The sequence below is a fragment of the Podarcis vaucheri genome (assembly GCF_965113315.1).
Source record: "Podarcis vaucheri genome assembly, chromosome: 7".
Classification (NCBI taxonomy): Eukaryota; Metazoa; Chordata; class Lepidosauria; order Squamata; family Lacertidae; genus Podarcis; species Podarcis vaucheri.
This window is the reverse complement of record NC_138765.1, coordinates 6,058,286-6,083,743: the sequence shown is the minus strand read 5'-3', so window position 1 is coordinate 6,083,743 and position 25,458 is coordinate 6,058,286. Positions and strand designations below refer to the sequence as shown.

The following is a 25,458-nucleotide window of genomic DNA, read 5'->3' as shown; positions in this document are numbered from 1 at the left end:
GTGAGGGTTCAAGGTCCCAGCAGGGAGGGACCGGCAGACGACTGTCACCCTGGAAATCCTAGCCTGCGTGCAACAAGGAAAGAGGAGCTATTTTGGGAGCAGGACACAAAGACTGCTCCATTTCCCGTTGCCACAACCAGAGACCCTCCCCAGGAAGGGTGTGGAGCAGGAGAGGGAGAGATGGAAATAGCATTGGGGGGGGGGCAGGCTGTGGTTTATGTCAAAGCGGGTGCAGAATGCTGCAGCGAGGCTCCTCACGGGGTCCCTGCCATGGGGGCATATTCACCCAATGCTCTACCAGTTGCACTGGCTCCCGGTGGAGTACAGGCTCAGATTGAAGGTGCTGGTTTTGACCTTTAAAGCCCTTCACGGCCGAGGACCCTCGCACCTATGGGACCGCCTTTTCCCTTTCTCCTCCTGCAATGAGGCTACATTTTAATGTTTCAATATTTTAATGCATTTTAATTTTGTTTTTAAGTTGTATTCATTCAACTTGTTTTTATTATTGCTTGTTAGCCGCCCTGAGCCTGGCCTTGGCTGGAGAGGGCGCGGTATAAATAAAAATTATTATCATTATTATTAAAGTGAAGGAAGGTGAGGACAGGTGACCTCACCTAGGCCCGAAGTCACACCCCCCCCCCCAAGCAGGCTCAAAGCTTCTCAAAGCTTTTCAAAATCATTTTCTCAGCAGCTAAGCATCAGAAACATTCCACTTGCTGTAACTAAAAAGATGGCAACAAGGTAGAGAACCCCATGGTCTTCTCAGGCCTTTCTCAGAACCACATTGCAACTTGCTTTCTCTCCGGGAACCATGCCAAAGCACAAGAATGAAACAACGGGAACACACTGAAACCCCCTCACCCCCTTTCCTGCCAAGAGTCCACAAAAGTCCCAAGACAGCTTTCTGTACATGCTCAGGAACCTCAACATGGGGCAGGACTCCTGAGGGAGGAGAAAGGAGGAGGGAACTGGAAAGGTATATATGTTTGTGCACATGACTGTGAACTTTGTGCATGCTTTTTGTGACTTATCACACTTGCTCCTTCTACCAGTTCATGGATGGTAGAAATAAAAGCCTTTTCTCCGAAACTATTCCTTGAGTGTCTGTTGACTCCCACTTCCCTTTCCCAGGCGCAATATTTTTCCCACCCGAGGGCAAAGCCTCATAAGGCTACAAAAGGACCCCATGGACCCTGAACGCTGCTCCTTCCAGGCCCCGAAGCAGCGCCAAAGCCAGCAGTCTCCTTGGAGTGGTTTCACCCACAAAAACAGGAACCACTCCGCACCTTGGGGCAAATGCTTTCACGCAGAGATCTCTCGAGGCACAAAACTACCACTCCTTTGCTGTTTTAGCTCTTTTAATTTTTGAAAGTGCTTTCCATCTTCTGTACATGGAACAGGCATGCAGCCGTGGGGAGCAGGGAACCATTTGCAGATGTGGGGAAACTGAGGCCGAGAGGGGTGACTCACTCAAGGCCAGACACACACTCCCTAGCAGAGGCAGAGCAGAACCGAACCCAACATTTCCTCCCCTTCTCTCTGTTGGAAGCACATTCTCTCAAAATCACAGCTTTGGCAGCGCAGCTCAATGCAGAAGGCACTCCCGGAGGGCAAATTTATCTCTCCGTTTCCCCGATTAGCTTATTCTATTGTGTTCTTTTTTAAAAAAATGCACACATGGTTATTATTGGCGTTGGACTGGCTTGGCTCCAAAAGGAAAGGAAATTCCAGGCATTTTATTTTTTTTTTGTCCTTGAAAGCTCACTATTCTGGGAAGGCAGCAGTGAAGAGATGGCCTCTTGCTTTTCCTGACTGCCCCAGAGGCCTCAGCCAAGCCGACCTCCCCTGAGGGCCCCCCTGGACAGCTCTGGACAGCTCGGCCCATTGCGAGAAGTGAGGTTACAGGGAACCAGGCAGAGGGCCTTCTCGGTGGTGGCACCCGCCCTGTGGAACGCCCTCCCATCAGATGTCAAAGAGAACAACAACTACCACAGTTTTAGAAGACATCTGAAGGCAGCCCTGTTTAGGGAAGTTTAAAATATTTAATGCTGTACTGTTTTTAATATTTGATTGGGAGCCGCCCAGAGTGGCTGGGGAAACTCAGCCAGATGGGCGGGGTATAAATAATAAATTACAGTGGTACCTCGGGTTACATACGCTTCAGGTTATATACGTTTCAGGTTACAGACTCCGCTAACCCAGAAATAGTACCTCGGGTTAAGAACTTTGCTTCAGGATGAGAAAAGAAATTGTGCTCTGGCGGCACAGCAGCAGCAGGAAGCCCCATTAGCTAAAGTGGTGCTTCAGGTTAAGAACAATTTCAGGTTAAGAACGGACCTCCGGAAGGAATTAAGTGCTTAACCTGAGGTACCACTGTATTATTATTATTATTATTATTATTATTATTATTATTATTATTATTATTATTATTTGGGATTTGGTGTTCTTGGTTCTGTAGCAGAGAAGACCTCCTGGGCAGAAAAGAGCTGGCTGGAGTGCCCTTCGAGTGTCTGTCACACTCCCACGAAAGCCGAACAGGACCTTTTGGTATTCCAAAAAACCAGGGGCTGGGTCACTCTTTAACCTGAGATGCAACACCTTGGGGCGTCTGCAAGCTGACCAACTCACTGTTCTGTGTGCAGCAGCTACGAGGAGGGCAGGCGGCCCCCGGGACCCATGCAGAGGTGCCATGGGCTGCCTCTTTCGTGGGCTCTCACATCAGCAACCTGGTCAGCCTGGCCCACAGGCAGGGAATGAGGAGGTGGCCTCCTGGTTTCCAACTCCTCCTCCAGAAGCCAAGGGGCTTGCCAGCTTTAGGTGATGGAGTGAGTTGCTGGGGTGTTCATGCGCTGGGGAAGGAAGAAGAAATAGGAGTCCAGCCAGTGGGGCATAGTGGTTTGAGTGTCAGCCCAGACCTGGGAGGCCAGTGTTCACAAAAAACCCCTCGGCCATGAAGGGGTGGTTGTGAGAATAAAATGGGAAGGAAGCAAACGATGCAGGCCACCTTGAATAAAAAGCTGGGGTAAAGGTAAAGGGACCCCTGACCCTGAAGGGTCCAGTCGCGGCTGACTCTGGGGTTGCGGCGCTCATCTCGCTTTATTGGCCGAGGGAGCTGGCATACAGCTTCTGGGTCATGTGGCCAGCATGACTAAGCCGCTTCTGGAGAAACCAGAGCAGTGCACGGAAACGTCGTTTAGCTTCCCGCTGGAGTGGTACCTATTTACTTACTTGCACTTTGACGTGCTTTTGAACTGCTAGGTTGGCAGGAGCAGGGACCGAGCAACGGGAGCTCATCACATTGCAGGGATTCGAATCGCTGACCTTCTGAGCCCTAGGCTCTGTGGTTTAACCCACAGCGCCACCTGCGTCCCAAAAAAGCTGGGGTATGAATGCAATAAAAACACGGCCTGTTCCTGTTTCTTTCCTGGGCAGCTCAGCTGGCAAGGAGAGCTACCCGTTGGTGGACGTGGTCTCTCACCTGAGACAAGTCCATTTCACAGAATTTCTGAGTCGGAAAGGGTCCCACGGGTCATCTAGTCCAACTCCCTGCAATGAAGTAATTTGTCCCAGTATCCTCTTTCCAGGCAGGCCAGGTGCCCCTGTGACGCTCCTAAGGCACAAAGGCACGAGCCCTCCCCATGCCTGACCCCTGCAGTTGGGACTCGGAGGGTATACTGTGCCTGCATAAAGAGGCTCCACAGCTATCATGCCCAATGGCTGTTGCTAAAGGTCCCATCTGCATCCACAACTTATTATGGCTCCTGGTCCGTTTGGTTCCGGTTGGAGCTTTGGAAAGCAGTTCCTCCTTCTGGCCAGCTCAGTGTGGCCGGTAGCCCTCTGGCCCAGCCGGCCGCAGAAGCACTGCCTTCCCACAAAGTCCCTCACGCACCCCCCCAGCTGGCACGATGTAGACCTTTCCATCAGCTGCCCGCTTGGGGCTGAAGTCCGTCAGCTGCCCGTTGCTGGCCTCCACCTGGGAGTAGCGCCAGAGCTGGTAGCGGCCGCTCTTGCCCTGCTTGCACAGCAAATACGTCTCTGCTGCGGGAGAGTCTAGCGAGAGGGTCGAGGCCAGGGCTGGGCTGGCATGGAAGAGGCCCCGGATCTCTTCATCCTCCTGGCAGGCGGCCAGCTGGACACTGTCCTCCAGACCCAGCAGAGCTCCTGGGTAGAAGGAGGGAAAAGAGAGAAGTCTATGGAGGTGACCTGGGTGCGACTGTTGGGCAGCCCTGGTCCTGAGCTGGCAGCCTTTGGCTCGCAGGGAACCCATTGAGCTGGCAGTTGGGTCTGTTTTGCACTCAAAGTATGGCCAAGGGGTGCCGAAATCCCAAGGGAGCAGAAAAGACTTGTGACCACAGCTGCTTGGATGCTATTGGCCCAGAGATGGAAAGAAGTCCGTACCAGAAAAGAATGGCAGATTAAGTTGATGGATTATGCCAAAATGGCAAAAATGACCGGAAGAATCAGAAACCAGGAAGACCAAAATTTCAGTAAGGAGATTTATAATTTATCTTAAAAACCATTGTAAACAGCTAAAATCGTTAGTAGGATTGGATTAACACTTGTAGTTTAATGTTGAATTTTGGACATACAGTGGTGCCCCGCAAGACGAATGCCTCGCAAGACGGAAAACTCGCTAGACGAAAGAGTTTTCCGTTTTGGAGGTGCTTCGCAAAATGAATTTCCTATGGGCTTGCTTCGCAAGACGACAATGTCTTGCGAGTTCCTGCTGGTTTTTTTTCCTCCCCCCCCCCTTTTCTAAGCCGCTAAGCCGCTTATCATCTGATCCGATAAGCTGATAAACCGCTAAAAGCCACTAATAGTGCTAATCCTCTAATCCGTCAATGGGCTTGCTTCGCAAGACAAAAAAACTGCTAGACGAAGAGAATCACAGAACGGATTCTTTTCGTCTTGCGAGGCACCACTGTAATGGAGATGTAAAAGATCTGGTTTATCATAAAAGATGCAGGAGGAAATGATTAACGATAGGACCCACAGAGGGAAGTCCAGGAGATTCTTTGGAATCTTGTTTTTATGTTGTATGTTGGATAATTGACTGTAAGGCTTTAATCTGAAAAACCAAATAAATTTCAAAAAACAACAACCAAAAAGTACGACAGAAGAGCCCAAAATGGTGTGCGTCGTTCTCTCTGCTCCATTAATCCCCAACAATAACCTTATGGGGTAGACCAGGCTGAGAGGCTGTGACAGGCCCTCAAAGTCACACCCAGGGAACATCGTGGGCGGGATTTGAACCCTGGTCTGTCTCTCCCAGAGTCCTAGTCTGGCACTTCAAGCACCGCTCTGGCTTGACCATGGTGGATTTTGCATCTATTTATGCTACAGAATAAGGGATGTGGGTGGTGCTGTGGGTTAAACCATAGAGCCTAGGACTTGCCGATCAGAAGGTCGGCAGTTCGAATCCCCATGACGGCGTGGGCTCCTGTTGCTGCCAATCTAGCAGTTTGAAAGCATGTCAAAAGTGCAAGTAGATAAATAGGTACCGCTCTGATGGGAAGGTAAACAGTGTTTTCGTGCGCTGCTCTGGTTCGCCAGAAGCGGCTTATTTATGCTGGCCACATGACCCGGAAGCTGTACGCCGGCTCCCTCGGACAATAAAGCGAGATGAGCGCCGCAACCCCAGTGTCAGCCACGACTGGACCTAATAGTCAGGGGTCCCTTTACCTTTTATGCTACAGAATGCCAGGCTGTGGTTGCATCAGAAAGTGACACCCCCCAATGAAAAAAATGTAAATGTAAGGAGTGCAAAAGAGAGAAAAGCTGGTTTTGAGCTATGAGCGCAGAAGTAATTAGGTAATAATATTGTGGTTATGGTTTGGCAGGCAGACGACAGCGCACAGCAGAAGGGGAGAAACAAGAACTCCATGGAAAAAGGGGTGGGAAGTCAACAACAAAAAGAGAAAAGATGTATTTGTTTCTTGACTGTATACGATAAAAATGTTGAAAATTATAAGTGCAAAAAAAGAGGGGTGTGCTTTAAGAATTTGCTTCAAAGCTAGGGCAGAATAAGGGTCCCAAGCAGGGGATAGTTTGAGGAGAAAGTTGTTGGTCCAGATTGGGGAGTCCTATGCCCCGGAATTGAGCTTTGAGCAACTGAGTGCAAGCAGCGGTCTGGGAAGAGGGAGGCCGAAGGCACACAGGACCAGCCTGGGCACTGCTGCCCCCTCCTGGGCAGTGCCCTGCCTTGCCAGCAGAGCCATTTCTCGCCTCGGAGGAGAGGGAGCAGCCAGGCACCGACCAGCTCCCTGCGAGGAGAGTTGCAGTGAACTGGGGGACGTACCTGAGGCAATGGCCCAGTGAGCCTTGTAGCCGCTCCGGAGGCAGGGCTCGTGGTTGGAGTCTTCGTCGTAGCTGTGCTGGGTGTTAAGGTCTGGTTGAAAGAGAGTCTTGCTCACATGGGAAGAACAGAGGACAAGGAGGGCTGCTTGGGGTACCTGTCTCACCAGAGAAGCCTGGAAGAGGGCCTGGCAGAAGAGCAGACTCTGGGGCAAGGAAGACCCAGCTTTGGACCAGCTCATTTCAGCTTGTTTTCTTGCTACTACACTCTAGTGTCCAGATCAGGGGTCAGCAGGGGGCTGGTCTACTGTCCCTCAGACCTTGTGGGGGGCTGGACTATATATATATATATTTGGGGGGGGAATGAACGAATTCCTATGCCCCACAAATAACCCAGAGATGCATTTTAAATAAAAGGACACATTCTAGTCATGTAAAAACATGCTGATTCCCGGACCGTCCGCGGACCGGATTTAGAAGGTGATGGGGCCGGATCTGGGCCCCGGGCCTTCGTTTACCTACCCATAGTCTAGATCAAATCAAGGGAAGTCATAGTCCTGCTCTCTTCTGCCTTGTCCAGATCCCACCTGGAGTCCTGTGTCCAGTTCTGGACACCAGTTTAAGGAGGGGATTGACAAGCTGGAAAGTTGGGAGATTAGGGCGACTGAGATGATTTAAGAGTCTGGAAGCCAAGCATTATGAGGGGCACTTGAAGGAGCTGGGTATGTTTAGCCTAGAGAAGAGGAGATTGAAAGGATATATGAGAGCCATCTTCAGATATCTCAAGGGCTGTCACATTCAAGAGGGAGAAAGCTCCTTTTCTCCCGCTCTGGAGTTAGGACTTGAACCAATGGCTTCAAGTTACAAGAAAGGAGATTCCAAATAAACATCAGGAAGAGCTTTCTGACAGTAAGAGCTGTTTGGATGGATGGCGGCTAATGGATTGAGGTTGAATCCTGACAAGACAGAAGTACTGTTTTGGGGGGACAGGGGGCAGGCTGGTGTGGGGGACTCCCTGGTCCTGAGTGGGGTAACTGTGCCCCTGAAGGACCACGTACGCAGCCTGGGACTCATTTTGGACTCACAGTTGTCCATGGAGGCGCAGGTCAATTCTGTATCCAGGGCAGCTGTCTACCAGCTCCCCCTGGTACGCAGGATGAGACCCTCCCTGCAAGCACACTGTCTTGCCAGAGTGGTGCATGCTCTAGTTATCTCCCGCTTGGACTACTGCAATGCGCTCTACATGGGGCTACCTTTGAAGGTGACACGGAAACTACCACTAATCCAGAATGCGGCAGCTAGACTGGTGACTGGGGGCGGCCGCTGAGACCACATAACACCTGTCTTGAAAGACCTACATTGGCTCCCCAAGAACGTTTCCAAGCACAATTCAAAGTGTTGGTGCTGACCTTTAAAGCCCTAAACGGCCTCGGTCCAGTATATCAGAAGGAGCGTCTCCACCCCGATCGTTCTACCCGGAAACTGAGGTCCAGGGCTGAGGGCCTTCTGGCAGTTCCCTCATTGCGAGAAGCAAAGCTACAGGGAACCAGGGAACCTTCTTGGTGGTGGCACCCACCCTGTGGAACGCCCTCCCATCGGATGTCAGAGAGATAAACAACTACCTGACATTCAGAAGACATCTTAAGGCAGCCCTGTTCAGGGAAGTTTTAAATGTGTGACATCTTAGTGTATTTTTGGTCTTTGTGGAAGCCGCCCAGAGTGTCTGGGGAAACCCAACCAGATGGGTGGGGTACAAATAATAAATTATTATTATTATTTGACAGTGGAACGGTCTCCCTTGAAGGTGGAGGACTTTTCTTCATCAGAGGTTATTAAGCGGAGATCAGATAGGCAAATATCAGGGATGACTGTACTGCACTGCAGAGGGTTGGACTAGATGACCCTGTGTGGTCCCTTCCAACCCTACCATTCTAGGAAGTAAGCAAACATGAGAAGCACCCACCCCAGCTCCTCATATCCCTCCCCTTTCCCACCAGGAAGGATACGGTATCAACACAGGGAAGCCTTGGCTAAGGTGACGAAGGATCCTTTGGTAGTTTTCTCCCCCCAGGCCTCCAGAGAGCAGCTCCGCCTGGCAGGGAAACACCTCCTCAGCTAGCGTGGACATGTCGGCAGCTGGAGCAAGCAGATCAAAAGGGCAAGGGAGGAGTTGGGGGGCTGGGGTCAGTGGTGTAGCGTGGGCTCTCAGCACCCAGGGCAAGGCAAGTAATTTGCGCCCCCTAACCCGTGGATTTTAGCACTCGAGTCTCTTCCGTGCCCCCCAGATGTTGCGCCCACTGCGGCAGGCCCCCCCTGCACCCCCCACGCTACGCCACTGCTCCCACCACAAGTCTTCAGGACAGCCATCCGAAGGCTGGCGCAGGGAGAAGGTCTCTCCGCCCCACCGCCAGGCTTCGGAGCAGCCTTCCAAAGGCTGGCGGCGGGAGGAGGTCTCTCCGCCCCACCGCCAGGCCTCTTTGAGCCGCTTAATTCCCAGCAAGCAATTAGCAGGCTTGCTCTACCTCCTCCTCCTCCCGGCTTTGCTGCTGCTGCTGCGCGGCTCTTTTCCTCCACCGACGGCGCGCTGCGCCTTGGAGAGGGTCCCGCTTCCTCGAGGGGGGCCGGCCAAACGCGCCCCCCCCAAATGTTGCGCCCGGTGTGGCCGGCACCCCTGGCACCCCCCACGCTACACCACTGGCTGGGGTGCTCCCAGAGCAGCATCTAGGCAGGCCCCACCACCACCACCCGGCCACTCAGTCTCTGCCAGGCTCATGCAGGGAGATGAAACGGATCACAAGCCAAAATTTGGGCAGCGGTGTCTGCCACCCCCCTTCTTGGCGACCCACCTGAGAACATTTCCCCCTGGGCTGTGTAGCCTCTCTCCAAAGCCACCTGAACAATTGTCTCCAGGGAAACAGCCTTGGGGGGAGAAAGCAGCGCCCCAGCCATCCACAAGGCCACCAGGCCACACCTGGAAGAAGAGGAGAAGGAAGAAAAGCAGAGAGGTTGGACCACTGTACTAAAATCTGAGCCCTACTTTTTTTTATATAAAAAAAGCCTTTTGATATATGATATCTTTATTGTCATTGTCCCATGCAGAACAATGAAATTGCAATCTGAGAAATGTATACATGCTGAAACTACTACTTAAGAACATATCCATTGTTTTGTCTCATCTTCTAGTAGTATATATGGGATTATATGGTGTATTTGGTTGGCACTGTAATATTGCTTCTATATTGGGGATTCCCCATCCTCCTTCTGAGATGGGGAGGTGCAGGTATTTGGGGCTTATTCTTGGGGTTTTTTTGTATGAGAAGATAAAGGAGTGTAGTTTTCTCTGCCATCTGCGGATTTGGGTTTGGGGAATCCAGACTGGGAGGGTTTGGAATAGGTAGGTTAGTTTTGGGAGGGTGATCATTTTGACCATGACTATTTTGCCTGAGAGGGTGAAATTCATGTTGTCCCATCTTTTTAGGTCTTTGTTTATTTGTCGCCACAGGGGCTTGTAGTTGTGAAAGTATAACTTATTGAGGCTTCTGGTTATTTGTACCCCTAGGTATCTGAACTTGGTGTGGCCAAGTTTTATCTTGGTGACATTAGTGAATTCTTTTTGGGTGTGAGGAGGGGTGTTGAAGCACGTAGCTTCTGACTTTGCAAAATTTACCTGTAGGCCCGACACCATTGTACTTAAGAACATATGAAGAGGCTACTGGAGCGTCTCCACCCCCATCGTTCTGCCCGGACACTGAGGTCCAGCTCCAAGGGCCTTCTGGCGGTTCCCTCATTGCGAGAAGCGAAGCTACAGGGAACCAGGCAGAGGGCCTTTTCGGTGGTGGCGCCCGCCCTGTGGAATGCCCTCCCATCGGATGTCAAGGTGATGGACAACTACCTGACATTCAGAAGACATCTTAAGGCGGCCCTATTCAGGGAAGCTTTTAATGTATGATATTTTAGTGTTTTTTGGTTTCTGTGGAAGCCGCCCAGAGTGGCTGGGGAAACCCAGCCAGATGGGCGGGGTACAAATAATAAATTATTATTATTATTATTATTATTATTATTATTATTAGGCCAAGGGGGCTCCATCTGATCCAGCAACCTCTTCTCACATTGGTCAGCCACATGCCCCTTGTCGGAAGGCCACAAGCAGGAGCTCAGCACAACAGCAGCCCCTTCTCCTCCTGCAATTTCCAGCAACTAGTATTCAGAAGAACTGCTGCCTCCGACAGTGGAGGGCAGAGCAGAGCCAATCTGGCTAGGAGCCATCGACAGCCATGAATTTATCCAATTCTCTTTTAAAGCCATCCAAGTTGGGGGCCCTCCTGTGGGAGGCAGTTCCAAAGTTTAACTGTGTGTTGCATGAAGAAATACTTTCTTTTACCTGACCTGAATCTTCCAACGCTCAACTTCATCGGATGCCCACAAATCCCAGTGTGAGGAGAGAGGGAGAAAAACCATTTCTCTATCCACTTTCTGCATGCCTGCATTTCGTAAACTTCTCTCGTGTTGCCTCCTGCTGGACATTTTCCTAAACTGAAAAGTTTATTGCACTTGCTTCTTGTTTTCCTAGCCCTGCCCGTGAAGGTGAGAAGGGGAAGGAGCAAAGCAGTGCCAAAACACCCCATCCTCTTGGCATCTGTGACCCTCAGGGTCCCTTAAAGGTAAAGGGACCCCTGATCATTAGGTCCAGTCGTGGCCGACTCTGGGGTTGCAGCGCTCATCTCGCTTTATTGGCCGAGGGAGCCGGCGTACAGCTTCCGGGTGACTAAGCCGCTTCTGGTGAACCAGAGCAGCGCACAGAAACACCATTTACCTTCCCACCGGAGCGGTACCTATTTATCTACTTGCACTTTGATGTGCTTTCAAACCGCTAGGTTGGCAGGAGCAGGGACCGAGCAATGGGAGCTCACCCCATCGCGGGGATCCGAACCGCCGACCTTCTGATCAGCAAGTCCTAGCTTCTGTGGTTTAACCCACAGGGTCCCTTACAACTCTCTAATTCTACAATTCTAAGAAATGGCTCAGTTAGCACTGCCCCCTGGCTGGACCAGGCAAGGACTTGGACGCTTGTACTAGTTTTTGACCCTGGCAGGAATGTATATTCCCCAGGGATATCGCCTCTTGTGCGGCCACTCAGAATGTGTAAACTTAGCTGCCTCGAAAATTTTAAAAGACAGGCGCCGGCGTAGTTTGAATACTGGTCCTTAGATAGCCTTGGGGTCTGGCGGACTTCTGGGCTAGACTGGGCTTCTGGAAACCCAATTTTGTACCTGTATTTGGTTGCTAGGGTCCTCTGGCCCTAGCCTTGCATTTAGATCACCCACCAGCAGGACCTTTGCCCCCGGGACCTGGACGCTTGCTGTCACACAAAGAAAACTGTACTTTCAGTGCAGCGATGAAATATACACAACCCTGAAACATCCCATCTAAAAGCAGAGGGCTGGGACCCAGGTTCAAGCCCCTTCTCCAGTCTGAGAAGCTACAGAGCTCTCTAATTCACAGGGCTATTATGGGGATAAAAAACTGTTTTGTGTTCCTCAGAGGAGGGGTAAACTATTAACATAATTCCGGAGTGCATGAAAAGGTATGGAGTGGTTGTGCAGCATAGTTCAAACTCCCACCTCCTCAGCAGGTTGCTACTTCACAGTTTCCTTTTGCAGTAAAGAATAAATCCCATACTCACTGGGGGCCTTCTTGGATTAAGGAAGACACGGGGCGGTTGAAAAGGAGCCACTGCAAATGCATGCTGAAGCTGGAAGAGAGAGATAGAGAGAGAAATAGAAAGAGGCCCTTAAGAGCCACTTAGGGGGCCGGTCCAACATTAGCAGCACTTTCGCCCCCTGCATAATTAACAAGGCTCTCCTCCCCAAACACTTAATAGGAGCAATCTAGGGAAGCTGCCTCTTGGGGGTGGGGGGTGCTCCCTGGCTTACAGGAAATGGAAATGGCAGCAATGCGAAATTGGAGCCCTAATGAGACAAAATGGACCACGTTAAAAGGCAAGCATCCTCTTTCCAAGCGGAGAGAACTTTTTGGAAGTAGAACATTTCGGTGGCACGTTGCAAATGAAACCATCACAGATGCAAGCCCCTAATCAAGCATTAAGAAAAATTGGCTGGGGAAATGGCGCAAGGTGCACCCTGCCCTGAATGTTTTCAGCAGTATTTGCAGTGACACAGAGCTTCTCTCTTGTCCAAGCTGCTCACACCAAATATAGATGCCGCAGGTTCAGGCCGATGGTTGCGAAGCCAATCTGCTGTTTTTAAAGCCAAAAAACAACAACACAGGTAGTGGAAGAGGATACCGTGAACACGACACAGCCCCAACTGCCCCTCTGAGCAATGAAGCTTGTAGACATCGTAGACATCACAGCATCTCAATAGTGCTGGCAATCTTTGCCAACTGGATTCAGTATGAAGAAGCTTGACTAAAGTCTACGAAATTCTACAATTCCATGATTCTAGAAATCACACAATCCTAAGCTTTTAAGAAAGCATAGGGTGCAGTTTACACTTCTGTATTTTAAATGAAACCTAGGAATGTAGGCAGACTGCCTCTGGACCCAGATGAACAGGCATCCCCAAACTCGGCCCTCCAGATGTTTTGGGACTACAATTCCCATCATCCCTGCCCACTGGTCCTATTAGCTAGGGATGACAGGAGGAGTTGTCCCAAAACATCTGGAGGGCTGAGTTCGGGGGTGCCTGCATATGAACGTAGGAAGAGCCTGGCTGCTGGATCAGGCCAGCATCCTGTTCTCACAGTGGCCAACCAGATGACTCTTTGGGGAAGCCCCCAAGCAGGGCCTGAGCACCAGTGCAACTCTCCCCTCCTACAGTTTTGGAAGCACTGCTGCCTCCAAGGAGCCATCCGCAGACAGCCCTCTCCTCCTCCATGCATGCGTCTTATCCCACGTGAAACCACTGCCATCCAAGACATTTTCACAAGGACTATGGCATGGGCAGCAAGACTCTGATGATGGTGATACAGTGGTGCCCCGCAAGACGAATGCATCGCAAGACGGAAAACTCGCTAGACGAAAGAGTTTTCCGTTTTGGAGGTGCTTCGCAAAACGAATTTCCTATGGGCTTGCTTCGCAAGACGACAATGTCTTGCGAGTTCCTGCTGGTTTTTTTTTCCTCCCCCCCCCCTTTTTCTAAGCCGCTAAGCTGCTTATCAGCTGATCTGATCAGCAGATAAGCCGCTAAAAGCCGCTAAAAGCGCTAATCCGCTAATGGGCTTGCTTCGCAAGACGAAGAAACCAGACAAAGAGAATCACAGAATGGATTCTTTTCGTCTTGCGAGGCACCACTGTAACGATAATACTAATAATAGTTATACCTTGGGTTACAGACGCTTCAGGTTGTGTTTTTTTGGGTTGAGGACAGCCGAAACCTGGAAGTACCGGAACAGGTTACTTCTGGGTTTTGGCAGCCGCGCATGCGCAGAAGCGCTATATTGCGCTTTGTGATGCGTAGAAGCGCAACACAACTTTTGTGGCGATCACACAGGGCCCCGGACGTTTGACGGTCTATTGACCCTGTGCCACCACTGTGATTGCTTTCTTCGCTGCCACCAACCCGTTTCTCACGGGTACACACGGAGTCCAGTCAGTTGTTAACATTAACAAATAATCAAGTTTATTTTTATAGGCATGAACAAGCTTACGGTCACAGTTAATTTTTCTTGCCAGTTTCTTAATCTGAGTCCCTTAACCGTCCTATTCGTTCCTAACAACTTCAAACTGATTATCCCAACTAACTATCTATCTGACTCCACCTAACAATGCCTCTCACAACACAACTCGACCAACCCACAGACTATTCCTCCCTCCTCCTCCTTCAACCGAATCGCAACCCGTGTGTGCGCAGATGCGGGTTGCGAATGTGCATCCTGCATGGATCACGTTCGAAACCAGAGTGTCCACTGTACCTCACTCCTCTGACTGTGTGGCAGCTGCCCCTCTCCTTCCTCCAAGACAAGGGGAGAGAGCAGCACTCTGGCGCCCCTCCTGACCCCCACTGAGGGGCAGGGACACCCCACCCACCCACGACCCCCCACAACTGTACCCCACTCCTCTGTGTGGCAGCTGCCCCTCTCCTTCCTCCAAGACAAGGGGAGAGAGCAGCACTCTGGCGCCCCTCCTGACCCCCACTGAGGGGCAGGGACACCCCACCCACCCACGACCCCCCACAACTGTACCCCACTCCTCTGTGTGGCAGCTGCCCCTCTCCTTCCTCCAAGACAAGGGGAGAGAGCAGCACTCTGGCGCCCCTCCTGACCCCCCCCTGAGGGGCAGGGACCCCCCCCCCCACCCACGACCCCCCTCAGGCGCTCCCCACCTGGCCCTCCGGCGCCTCAGGAGCTCCCGAACACCGTCCTGGTCCCCAGGGTCCACTTGCTCCAGCGCGGCCTTGAGGAGCTGAGCCCCACATAGCCGGGGGGGAGGCGGAGGGGGAGGAGGGGGTGGGGGAGGGGGCAAGGGTGCTGCTGCAGCCCCCTGGGGTGCTATGGACATGCTTCCGCTTAGCAGGGGCCTGGGAGGCCTTTGGCATCGGGAGGGTCCATGGGTGAAACTTCCCTCAAGGAAAGAGGGGTCGCAGGTCAAAGGTCACGCCGGTCTGGCATGGGGCAATGCGAGGGGCGCTTTCCGTGACGCCTTTTCTCACCGCCGACTCTTCCCTCGCCCGGCTTGCCGTGCTATTACGTCATCAACAGGCGACAACGCAGCCACCGCCTCTCCGCCCCTCAAATGACCGCTTTTTTTCTTCAACAAATCAGTGAACAAGGACTCCGGGACCGGGGTGACTGGCAGGCCATGTGGCCCTATCGGCGGACGCGGAAGGAGCGCCTTCTGTTTGAAAGGGGCGGGGGCAGAAGCGAGACCGCCGCGTCGTTAGGGGGCGGGGAAGAGGGAGAAGACGGAGCCCCCAGGCAACCTCTGATTGGGCAGCGCGGCGCCCAAGAGAAGAAACGCCGTTACGCGGCTTGCTGATTGGCGAGTCCGAACTGGGGGGCGTGGCTTGGTTCCGCGCGCCGGGAAGGACGAGGCGTCTTTCTTTCTCCTCGTCGGCTGCTGCCTGCGCTGGGCCTGCGTCGAATCGGTGAGGCATCGGGCAACGGGGGGGCCATCGGGGCGGGAGGCGACGCGGAGTCGCGAATGGCGGGCCGGGCCTTCCTGGCGGCAGCGCGGTTTTTGTCCCGCGGTCCATTTTTCGATCCCGGCAGCGGGCGGAGGCGCCCCAACATCCGGGCATTTCCCTTGCATCTCGGCGCTGGACACCCGGGCATTCGCTGTTGCTCCGCTCGCCTTAACATCCGGGGCTTTCGGCCTGTGCCTGATCCAGCAGCCAGGCTCTACTTGGGTCAATGTGGAACCTCCAGGTCCAGCGGCAGTCTATCTGGATTGCCAAGTTCTTTGGAGCATTGGGCCCCTGGGAGAAGTGGAGGCTGGGCTACAAAATCATCATCACCATTTTATTTGTATGCCGCCTTTCCACAGTTAAAACAATGCTCAAGGCGGCTTACAATATGAAAATATTTACATAATTACAAATATAGCAAAATAGTCATAAAAAATATGAATTCTGGTGCTGGAGGAGACCCTTGAGAGTCCCATGGACTGCAAGAAGACCAAACCTCTCCATTCTGAAGGAAATCAGCCCTGAGTGCTCACTGGAAGGACAGATCCTGAAGCTGAGGCTCCAAGACTTTGGCCACCTCAGGAGAAGAGAAGACTCCCTGGAATAGACCCTGATGTTGGGAAAGATGGAGGGCACAAGGAGAAGGGGACGACAGAGGACGAGATGGTGGGACAGTGTTCTCGAAGCTACCAATAGGAGTTTGACCAAACTGCGGGAGGCAGTGGAAGACAGGAGTGCCTGGCATGCTCTGGTCCAGGGGGTCACAAAGAGTCGGACACCACTAAACGACAACAACAAAAGTCATAAAAATAAAATACATTAAAAGCTACATAACCAAACTGAACAATTTCCACATTAAAATAAAGACACAAAAAGTTAATACCAGTAACAACGGCAAAAACGTCCAACGAAACTTCTCCCACAATACCCCAATCCTTGCTGGGCAGCAGCCACAGAAGCAGTCTTTATGAGGCCTGTCAGGCCCCGCCCTGGGCCCGATCCACCAAGATGTTCTTAGGCTCTTGTCTCCCTTTTTCCTGTGTTTTGGAGCCACTCAGTGAACAGTATTGGAGGGGAAAGGGCCAAATTTCCCTATAACTGCTGCCTCATCTGAGAGCCAGTGTGATGTAGTGGTTAAGAGCGGTCGACTCGTAATCTGGGGACCCGGGTTCGATTCCCTGCTCCTCCACATGCAGCTGCTGGGTGACCTTGGGCCAGTCACACTTCTCTGAAGTCTCTCAGCCCCACTCACCTCACAGAGTGTTTGTTGTGGGGGAGGAAGGGAAAGGAGATTGTTAGCTGCTTTGAGACTCCTTCGGGTAGCGTTAAAGTGGGATATCAAATCCAAACTCCTCCTCTTCTTCATCTGGACTAGAAAGCTGTTTTGCGTTGTTCAGGAGGGTCTGCATTAATGCTTTCTGAGGGGTGGGGGCAGACTTGGCAGCAGCTGTGTCTACTTTAGCATAAGTGTCTCTATTGTTCAGAAATGTGTCCCGTTTCTTCCTGTTCTGACAAGTTTTGTTTTGCCCCTCCAGAGTCGGCTGTTGACAGTGTGGTCGTCGTGATGGCTGTCCCCGAAACGCGGCCCAATCACACCATCTACATTAACAATCTCAACGAGAAAATCAAGAAAGATGGTGAGAGGCTGTTTAGTCCTCCTTTGTTTCTTACCGGCTCACATCTCAGATACTGTCCCAAATTCCTGAATTTTGCACAGAGAAGGTTGGGGTGCTTTTGGCTCCCAACTTCCCTCTGTAGTACTGGATGTAGTTTGAGTGTCGTGAGTGCCCATCACAGTATGTAAATTGGCAGGATGCAGGTTCCAGTAATTTGTTTTGGCCATTTTTAATTGCAATTCTGTTTGGACCTTTTGACCACCGCAGCACCTCGGATGCAGTTGTGCTATCTTAGAAGAATTAGTTGTAGGGTCCCAGAGCGAGTCATCTTCATAAAAAGAGGAAGGGGAGGGAAGGAAGGGGAATAAAAGATCAGGCTAAGTTCAAGTTGAAAGCCAGGAGGAATAGCTCCGTCTTAAAGGCCCTGCGAAAGGAGGTTAAATCCTGCAGGCGCTGGTCTCAGGGGACAGAGCATTCCACCAGGTCGGAGCCATCACTGAGAAGGCCCTGGCCCTGGTAGAAGATAATCTAACTTATTTAGGGCCCAGGACCTCTAAACTATGATTATTCACGGCCCTTAAGGTCCTCTGCGGGGCAGACCAGGAGAGGCGGTCCTGTATGGTATCTGCATTGTGTGTTTTGTGGTGCGGGACCTCAGCGAGAAAATGTACAGTGGAGCCTCGGGTTACGTTGACTCCAACTTATACAGTGGTGCCCCGCAAGATGAATGCCTCGCAAGACAGAAAACTCGCTAGACGAAAGAGTTTTCCGTTTTGGAGGTGCTTCGCTAGACGAATTTCCTATGGGCTTGCTTCGCAAGACAACAATGTCTTGCGAGTTCCTGCAGGTTTTTTCCCTTTTCCTCCCCTTTTTCTAAGCCGCTTATGAGATGATCCGATCAGCAGATAAGCCGCTAATAGCGCTAATCCGCTAATCTGTCAATGGGCTTGCTTCGCAAGATGAAAATACCGCTAGACGAAGAGAATCACAGAACGGATTCTTTTCGGCTTGCGAGGCACCACTGTATCACCCTCGGCTTGCAACCTGCACAAACCCGGAAATACCGGAACAAGTTGCTTCCGGGTTCGCACCATTTGCACACACGCAGAAGTGCTAAATCATGGGTGCGCAGACTCGACGCTTTTTGTTGCGTCGTTTTCGGGTTGTGGGGGGGCCTCCGGAACAGATCCCTGCCGTAACCTGAGCTTCCACTGTAAAACAAAATAACGGAACTTATTTGCTGAATGCCCGCTGCTGGTCCCGTGCTGTGCAGGGTTATATAAACCAAAATCAGCCCTTTGAACTTAGGCAAAGTCAGCAGCCAAAGTTGGTGCAGCTGCAGCTGCCGCTTTGAATGAGCCTCACACGGAGGTAGCTGCATTCGGTTGGCCTCCTGCCGTGCGGCAAAGCCCAGGAAGTATTTGAGGAACACACGGACTCCCCTCTGTGTGCCCCCTTCCAAGAGGCATAGGGAGGGCAATTTCTGTGCACCTGTCAGCAGAAGACTCTCCCCAGGGAGGCTTGTCTGGCACCGACTCTGCCATCCGGATCAGGTTCAGGGTTAAGGTCAGGTTTAAGGTGCTGGTTTTAACCTTTAAAGCCCTATACGGCCTAGGACCCTCGTACCTACGGGACCGCCTCTCCTGGTATGTCCCACGGAGGACCTTAAGGTCTGCAAATAATAACACCCTAAAGATCCCAGGCCACAGAGAGGTTAGGTTGGCCTCAACTAGAGCCAGGGCTTTCTCGGCCGCGGCTCCAATCTGGTGGACTGCTCTGTCACAAGAGACTAGGGCCCTGCAGGACCTGACATCCTTCCGCAGGGCCTGCAAGACAGAGCTGTTCCACCAGGCCTTTGGTCAGGGTGCAGCCTGACCCCCTCCTCTGGCAATCTGCACAAAATTTTGCTTGATGGTTGCCATTAATTTGATTTTAATTTGATTTAATTAATTTTATAATGAATGTTTTAGAATGTTGGACTATTTTGATTGTTGTTAGCCGCCCTGAGCCCGGCTTCGACTGGGGAGGGCGGGATATAAATAAAATTTATTATTATTATTATTATTTATTATCCTTCCAGCGCCAAGGAAAGACCTTTATATTCTCCAGGATGCTTAGACAGGTTTCCTGGGGTCAAAGTGTAACTGTGTGTAATCTGTCCCCCCCCCCCTCTTTAGAGCTGAAGAAATCCCTCTATGCCATTTTCTCCCAGTTTGGCCAGATCCTCGACATCCTGGTCTCCCGCAGCCTGAAAATGAGGGGACAGGCCTTTGTCATCTTCAAGGAGATCAGCAGCGCCACCAACGCCTTGCGCTCCATGCAGGGATTCCCCTTTTACGACAAGCCCATGGTAAGTGGGGGGCTGCATATGTGGGGCGAGGCCGCCCCCTTTGCTCCTTGGCGAAGAGGGAAAGGCCCACCTAGGTTGAGGCTTTGAAAGTTTTCTTGCAGCCTCTTTAGCCTTTGGAGGTTGTCAGGGAACTGACATCGGAGCAGAGGGGAGAAGCGAGGCTCCCGGACTCTGCAGGAGAGGGGACGAGTAAGGGAAGGGAAAGAACGTCATCTGGGGAAGGAAGTCCAGGTGACACCAGGAAGAAGGGAGAGGCAGAGAGCACTTCGGAGGGGAGGCTCCGAGACTCTTCCAGTGAAGTCAGTGAGGAGGGTGGAGGACCACCACTCGGCACGCCCACTCTGCGCAGAAGGCTTCCGCGCAGAGAGGCGAGGCGAAGGTTGTCCGTTAAGGAATTCTTATGCTGGAGGAAATTTAGGAGACGCCCACTCACGGATTCTGCTAGCGACTGAGCAGCAGTGTCAAGGGTTGCTCAGTCAGGGAAAGACACAACCGACCCTAAGCAGTTTGGAACAGCTAGAGGTTTACACACAAGCAACCCCAATTCCCGTGACAGAGGTCCCCCTGCGTTTTGGGTTTGGGCAGGCCTGGTTAGAATAATAATGAATTTTTATTTATACCCCGCCCTTCCTGGTTCAAAAACCGGGCTCAGGGTGGATAACAACAGATTTAAAACAATAGGTGCAACAAAAAACAGCATAAAATACAGTATAAAACGTGAATAACAATCAATTCAGAAATTAATTTAGGGGGGAAATCCATCCAATAAACATTAGATGATCACCAGGGCTAGCTGGCTAAATTAGTCCCACTTGGGCCAGCGTGGAGACCAGGGGAGAATTAGCTGTGGGATCCCAGAGCGGGTAATCTTCATAAAAAAGGGGAGAGGGAGGGAAGGAAGGGAATAAAAGATCAGGCTAAGTTCAAGTTGAAAGCCAGGCAAAATAGCTCTGTCTTACAGGCCCTGCGGAAGGAGGTTAAATCCTGCAGGGCGCTGGTCTCAGGGGACAGAGCATTCCACCAGGTCGGAGCCATCACTGAGAAGGCCCTGGCCCTGGTGGAGGATAATTAACATCTTTAGGGCCTGGGACCTCTTATTCATAGACCTTAAAGGTCCTCTGCGGGGCAGACCAGGAGAGGCGGTCCTGTATGGTGTCTGCATTGTGCATTTTCCTCCCTGGCCAACCAAGCGCTCCTCTTTCCACCCCCAGAGAATCCAGTATGCCAAGTCCGACTCTGACATCATCGCCAAGATGAAAGGCACGTTTGTGGAGCGGGACCGCAAGCGAGAGAAACGGAAGCCCAAAGGCCAGGAGGTGCCAGCCACCAAGAAGCAGATCCCTGGGGGAGCGGCACCGGTGGCCCCTGCCGTCCAAGGCGCTGTGCCGGTGAGTATCCGGACCTGGGTGCCCACAAGTCGCTTTCCCTCTGCTGAGACGGGGCAGTAATATCTGTCTTGCATGATCTCTCTAGATTGCTCCCGTTTCAGTCTACTCCTTGGAGACCCTTTTCCTAGTTGGGCTATCCTGCCATAGGGTGATGGGGCTGATAGCAGAGTTTGGGACGTTGATCCTTCAGAGAAAGCACAATTTGCAAATGTAAAGAGATTCTGGTTGCAGCTTTCTGAGTTTGACCTTGCGCCTCTGGGTTAGCCCTCCTTCCTGCTGTGACGACGATGATGATAATAATAGTAATAATTCATTATTTATACCCCGCCCATCTGGCTGGGTTTCCCCAGCCACTCTGGGCGTCTTCCAACAGAATATTAAAATACAAAAACCTATTAAACATTAAAAGCTTCCCTGAACAGGGCTGCCTTCAGATGTCTTCTAAAAGTCTGGTAGTTGTTCTCTTTGACATCTGGTGGGAGAGCATTCCACAGGGCGGGTGCCACTACCGAAAAGGCCTTCTGCCTGGTTCCCTGCAACTTGGCTTCTCGCAGCGAGGGAACCGCCAGAAGGCCCTCGACTCTGGACCTCAGCATCCGGGCAGAACGATGGGGGTGGAGACGCTCCTTCAGGTATACAGTGGCACCTCAGGTTACAGACGCTTCAGGTTACAGACTCTGCTAACGCAGAAATAGTACCTCGGGTTAAGAACTTTCCTTCAGGATGAGAAGAGAAATCGTGCGGTGGCAGTGGGAAGCCCCATTAGCTAAAGTGGTGCTTCAGGTTAAGAACAGTTTCAGGTTCAGGACGGACCCCTGGAACGAATTAAGTACTTAACCCGTGGTACCACTGTACTGGACCGAGGCCGCTTAGGGCTTGAAAGGTCAGCACCAACGCTTTGAATCCCTTCTGCTCCCTCCGTCCCTTTAGTGGGTTGAGCCGAGCAGAAAGGGGGCTTCTGGGAAGCCTTTATTTTGGCCCCAGAGTACAGTGGTGCCCTGCAAGACTAATGCCTCGCAAGACGGAAAACTTGCTAGACGAAAGAGTTTTCCGTTTTGGAGGTGCTTCGCAAAACGAATTTCCTATGGGCTTGCTTCGCAAGACGGCAATGTCTTGCGAGTTCCTGCTGGGTTTTTTTCCTCCCCCCCCCCTTTTTCTAAGCCGCTTATCAGCTGATCTGATCAGCAGATAAGCTGCTAAAAGCCGCTAATCCGTCAATGGGCTTGCTTCGCAAGACGAAAAACCCGCTAGACGAAGAGAATCACAGAACGGATTCTTTTCGTCTTGCAAGGCACCACTGTATTTGCAGTTTGTCACACGTGTGTTTTCTCTCTCTGCCTCTGTAGGGCATGCCACCCATGAACCAGGCGCCTCGTATGATGCACCACATTCCAGGCCAGCCGCCCTACATGCCCCCTCCGGGAATGATGCCTCCCCCAGGCATGGCACCTGGCTCCATCCCCCCGGGGGCGATGCCACCGCAACAGATGCTGCCTGGCCAGATGGCTCCAGCCCAGCCGGTGAGTGGGGATGGGGAGAGGGCGGGGCGGGGCAGAAGCCACTGGTTTGGTGGGTCTGGTGCTGATCCGCGATCAGGCAAGATGGCGGGCCTGTGAAGTTGTGGGTGAGATGGGAGCAGAGCGGGGCATTGGCAAGAAAGGCCTAGCCACGCTTGCGTTGGGTGGGGGGCAACCTGCCTCCCCTGCCCTGAGGGCTCAGGGTGTCTTCAGAGTTTTCATCATGCCTGGATCTTTCTGCCTGTTTGCAGCTGTCAGAGAATCCTCCGAATCACATCTTGTTCCTCACCAACTTGCCGGAAGAGACGAACGAATTGATGCTCTCCATGCTTTTCAATCAGTAAGTACCTGGCTGTGTTTCTTGCCACTAGGAGGGGCAGACGGGAAGTTTCCGATCTGCGGTGCTCTCTGGGGAAGGCAAAGCTGGGGCCGCCAGGGGAAGGCTTGCTCGGTGGTTGTGACAGTTATGTTGTGGGTCTTCTTCAGTTAACCACACCAGTTGTGTTAAGAGAGCTTTGGTTGGTTAAAGCAGCAGTCGCTGGGGAACCCACAAAAGCTCTGCTGCTGAGCCAGAATTCCTTCCTGCCCACCATGCCGACATATCCCCCCCCCCAAAAAAAATCATTTCCCCAGGCCCCTGAGCAACACTCCAGTTCCCATCTCCATCTCATCATTCCTTCCCCCCCCCCTCCATCTTTGCCCTTGGACCGGGGTCCGTCCTGGTCTTCCATTCCCAAGTTGCCCCCCTTTCTCTCTACTTTCCACCCTCTGGTTCCCGTGTTGGGGCGAAGCCTTCATCTCCTCTTGCTCCCCCCCCCCCAGGTTCCCAGGCTTCAAGGAAGTGCGTCTGGTTCCCGGGCGCCACGACATCGCCTTTGTGGAGTTTGACAACGAGGTTCAGGCTGGAGCCGCCCGTGACGCTCTCCAGGGATTCAAGATCACGCAGAACAACGCCATGAAGATCTCCTTTGCTAAGAAGTGATGCCTCTGCTGTCCCTGGGCAACTCTCCCGCTGCCCTTTCTAGTTAGTGCCTGTGAAATGGTTTTTTGGGGGGCGGGGCTGTTGTTCTGTTCTGTTCTGCGAGGTAAGTGGTGTGTGTGCGTGAGAGTGAGAGGGAGCCCAGCAGTACAAAAGGGCAGCCAGATCTTGCTGTTTTCCTGAGACGAGAGACCCAGACAAGCTGCCCCCTGCTACTCTTGGGGACTTGGAAGTGTGTGTGTGTGTGTGTGTGTGTGTGTACGTATGTACACAGGCAGCTGGGGATAGTAGCCGACTCCTTGCAAAAGCATTGTACCCAGGGTCTGACGGCCAGACATTGCACCTGGAGCTTTTCTGTTTTGCAATAAAACAACCACCGGTTTATTTTTCACCTTGGACTTTGGCTCTTATTAACTGGAGACTTCCGGGTCGTCTTCTTTGGAGGGGGCTGCACACCGTATTTCCACACATAATCAGCCTTGCAAAGAGCGCACTGACTATTACTGGCCTGTCCTCCCAAACAGACCAAAGTTAGTTACAGAAGCTTAGAGGAGATTCTTAACATGTCATGGGCAAATAGCTATGTGGGTGTTCTGAAACCTCCTGGCGCATCCTCACCTGTATCTTTGTAGGCATACGAACTCTTCTCCAGCAGTCAGGATGGGGCTGCTGTCTTATTTATTGCAATCACAACCCAGTTTTTTCTCCATGGAGCAAAGGTGGCATAGACATCATTCTCCTCCCTCCACATTCAATCCCCACAACAGCCCTGCGAGGGAGGGTAGTCCGAGAGTGGCCCGAGGTCGTCCAGTGAATTTCCTGGCCAAGTGAGGCATTTGAACCCTGATCTTCCAGGTTGGGGTCCCACACCCTAACCCAGGGGTCTGCAACCCGCGGCTCCAGAGCCGCATGTGGCTCTTTTACACCTTTGCTGCGGCTCCGGGGCAGATACTAGCGAAGGGAGGAGGCGCACTGTGCTCCCCGACACTCCCCACTGTGGCGGGCGCTGTACTGGCTGTGACGTCGCATGGGGGCGGTGCGTGCGTTAGTCACGCACCATCCCGACGTCACCTGCCCGCCCGCCCGCTACATTGTAAGGGGCATGTACGCTGGTCACTGCATTGAAAGGGGGCATGTACGCTGGTCACTATTTTGAAGGGGAGTGAAGAACACACACAAATAATAATAATAATAATAATAATAATAATAATAATAATAATAATAATTTATTTATACCCCGCCCATCTGGCTGGGCTTCCCCAGCCACTCTGGGCGGCTTCCAAAAGAATATTAAAATACTATAATACATCAAACATTAAAAGCTTCCCGAAACAGGGCTGCCTTCAGATGTCTTCTAAAAGTCAGATAGTACTGTACTTTATTTCCTTGACATCAGATGGGAGGGCGTTCCACAGGGAGGGCACCACCACTGAGAAGGCCCCCTGTCTGGTTCCCTGTAACTTGGCGTCTCGCAGGAAGGGAACCACCAGAAGGCCCTCGGTGCTGGACCTCAGTGTCAGGGTAGAACGATGGGGGTGGAGACGCTCCTTCAGGTATACTGGACACAAAAAGGTAACTTGTTAATTTAACGTTTATTTCTATGAGGAGGAGTAATTCTGAGGGGTCAAACGAAGAAATAATAAAAAAAAGTGACAAAAAAGTTATTTTTATAATGACGAATTTTGCGGCTCCCAGTTTTTTTCCCCCTTCGGAAACGGGTCCAAGTGGCTCTTTTTGTCTTAAAGGTTGCAGACCCCTGCCCTAACCCAACACACCAGCTTCCTTTTGCTCTTGCCTTGCGAGTGCCAAACAGAAGCCTCGGGGGTCTCACTCTTCAGCTCCAGGGAGCTGAGGCTGGTGGGCTTTTGAACTGGCCAAGAAGCTGATGTGAGTTTTGATAGCCAGCTGCGGGCATCCGTGGGAAGGTGGGGGCACACTGGGGTAGTGGGGCTTAATCTTAGGGTTCCCTCTCTACGCCATGCTTGTGGTTTCTCAGCAAGCATGGCCCTGCCTCGGTCTGCATCAAGTGCTCCTTATGCCCCGGGGAGAGAATGCATTTTGTTTGGGGGAGTTGGGACAAGTTCAGCAGAAACTCATAGTGAACAAGTTTCCTTCTAAAGTTGGTTTTGTATGGGTGCCTTCCTTGGTCGACCTGAGCAGCTATGCTTTCT

The 25,458-nt window shown here is 51.9% G+C and overlaps 2 protein-coding genes across 3 annotated transcripts; one reads left to right on the top strand and one right to left on the bottom strand.

Annotated features, from left to right (window-relative positions):
- Positions 1-2,874: 2,874 nt before the first annotated feature.
- ACTMAP (actin maturation protease) lies at positions 2,875-14,984 on the bottom strand. Of its 2 annotated transcripts, none has more exons than XM_082231306.1 (6): positions 14,964-14,984; positions 11,978-12,046; positions 9,141-9,265; positions 8,301-8,430; positions 6,299-6,369; positions 2,875-4,161 (listed from the first exon to the last, which is right to left on the bottom strand). In XM_082231306.1, the coding sequence occupies exons 2-6, from the start codon at positions 12,037-12,039 to the stop codon at positions 3,818-3,820; spliced, it is 732 nt and encodes a 243-aa protein (XP_082087432.1). In that variant the 5' UTR covers positions 12,040-12,046; positions 14,964-14,984; the 3' UTR covers positions 2,875-3,817. The 2 variants fall into 2 exon arrangements, with proteins under 2 accessions (XP_082087432.1, XP_082087431.1); XM_082231305.1 differs by lacking the exon at positions 14,964-14,984 and adding an exon at positions 14,637-14,948.
- A 264-nt stretch (positions 14,985-15,248) lies between these two features.
- On the top strand, positions 15,249-23,678 carry SNRPA (small nuclear ribonucleoprotein polypeptide A). Its single transcript, XM_082231329.1, has 7 exons — positions 15,249-15,398; positions 16,973-17,074; positions 19,231-19,403; positions 20,615-20,791; positions 22,138-22,311; positions 22,560-22,648; positions 23,131-23,678. Exons 2-7 carry the CDS (start codon positions 17,002-17,004, stop codon positions 23,288-23,290), a joined length of 846 nt encoding a protein of 281 aa, XP_082087455.1. The 5' UTR covers positions 15,249-15,398; positions 16,973-17,001; the 3' UTR covers positions 23,291-23,678.
- The last annotated feature ends 1,780 nt before the right edge of the window (positions 23,679-25,458 follow it).

Bases quoted from the DNA above. Each gene is read 5' to 3' on its own strand.
- ACTMAP (XM_082231305.1), bottom strand. From the start codon at position 14,812: ATGTCCATAGCACCCCAGGGGGCTGCAGCAGCACCCTTGCCCCCTCCC. The intron at 12,047-14,636 runs GTGGGGAGCGCC...TCTCTCTTCCAG, and splicing joins CTGAGGCGCCGGAGGGCCAG to CTTCAGCATGCATTTGCAGT. The intron at 6,370-8,300 runs GTATCCTTCCTG...CACCCAGCACAG, and splicing joins GGCTTCCCTGTGTTGATACC to CTACGACGAAGACTCCAACC.
- SNRPA (XM_082231329.1), top strand. From the start codon at position 17,002: ATGGCTGTCCCCGAAACGCGGCCCAATCACACCATCTACATTAACAAT. The intron at 22,312-22,559 runs GTGAGTGGGGAT...GCCTGTTTGCAG, and splicing joins AGATGGCTCCAGCCCAGCCG to CTGTCAGAGAATCCTCCGAA. The intron at 22,649-23,130 runs GTAAGTACCTGG...CCCCCCCCCCAG, and splicing joins CTCTCCATGCTTTTCAATCA to GTTCCCAGGCTTCAAGGAAG.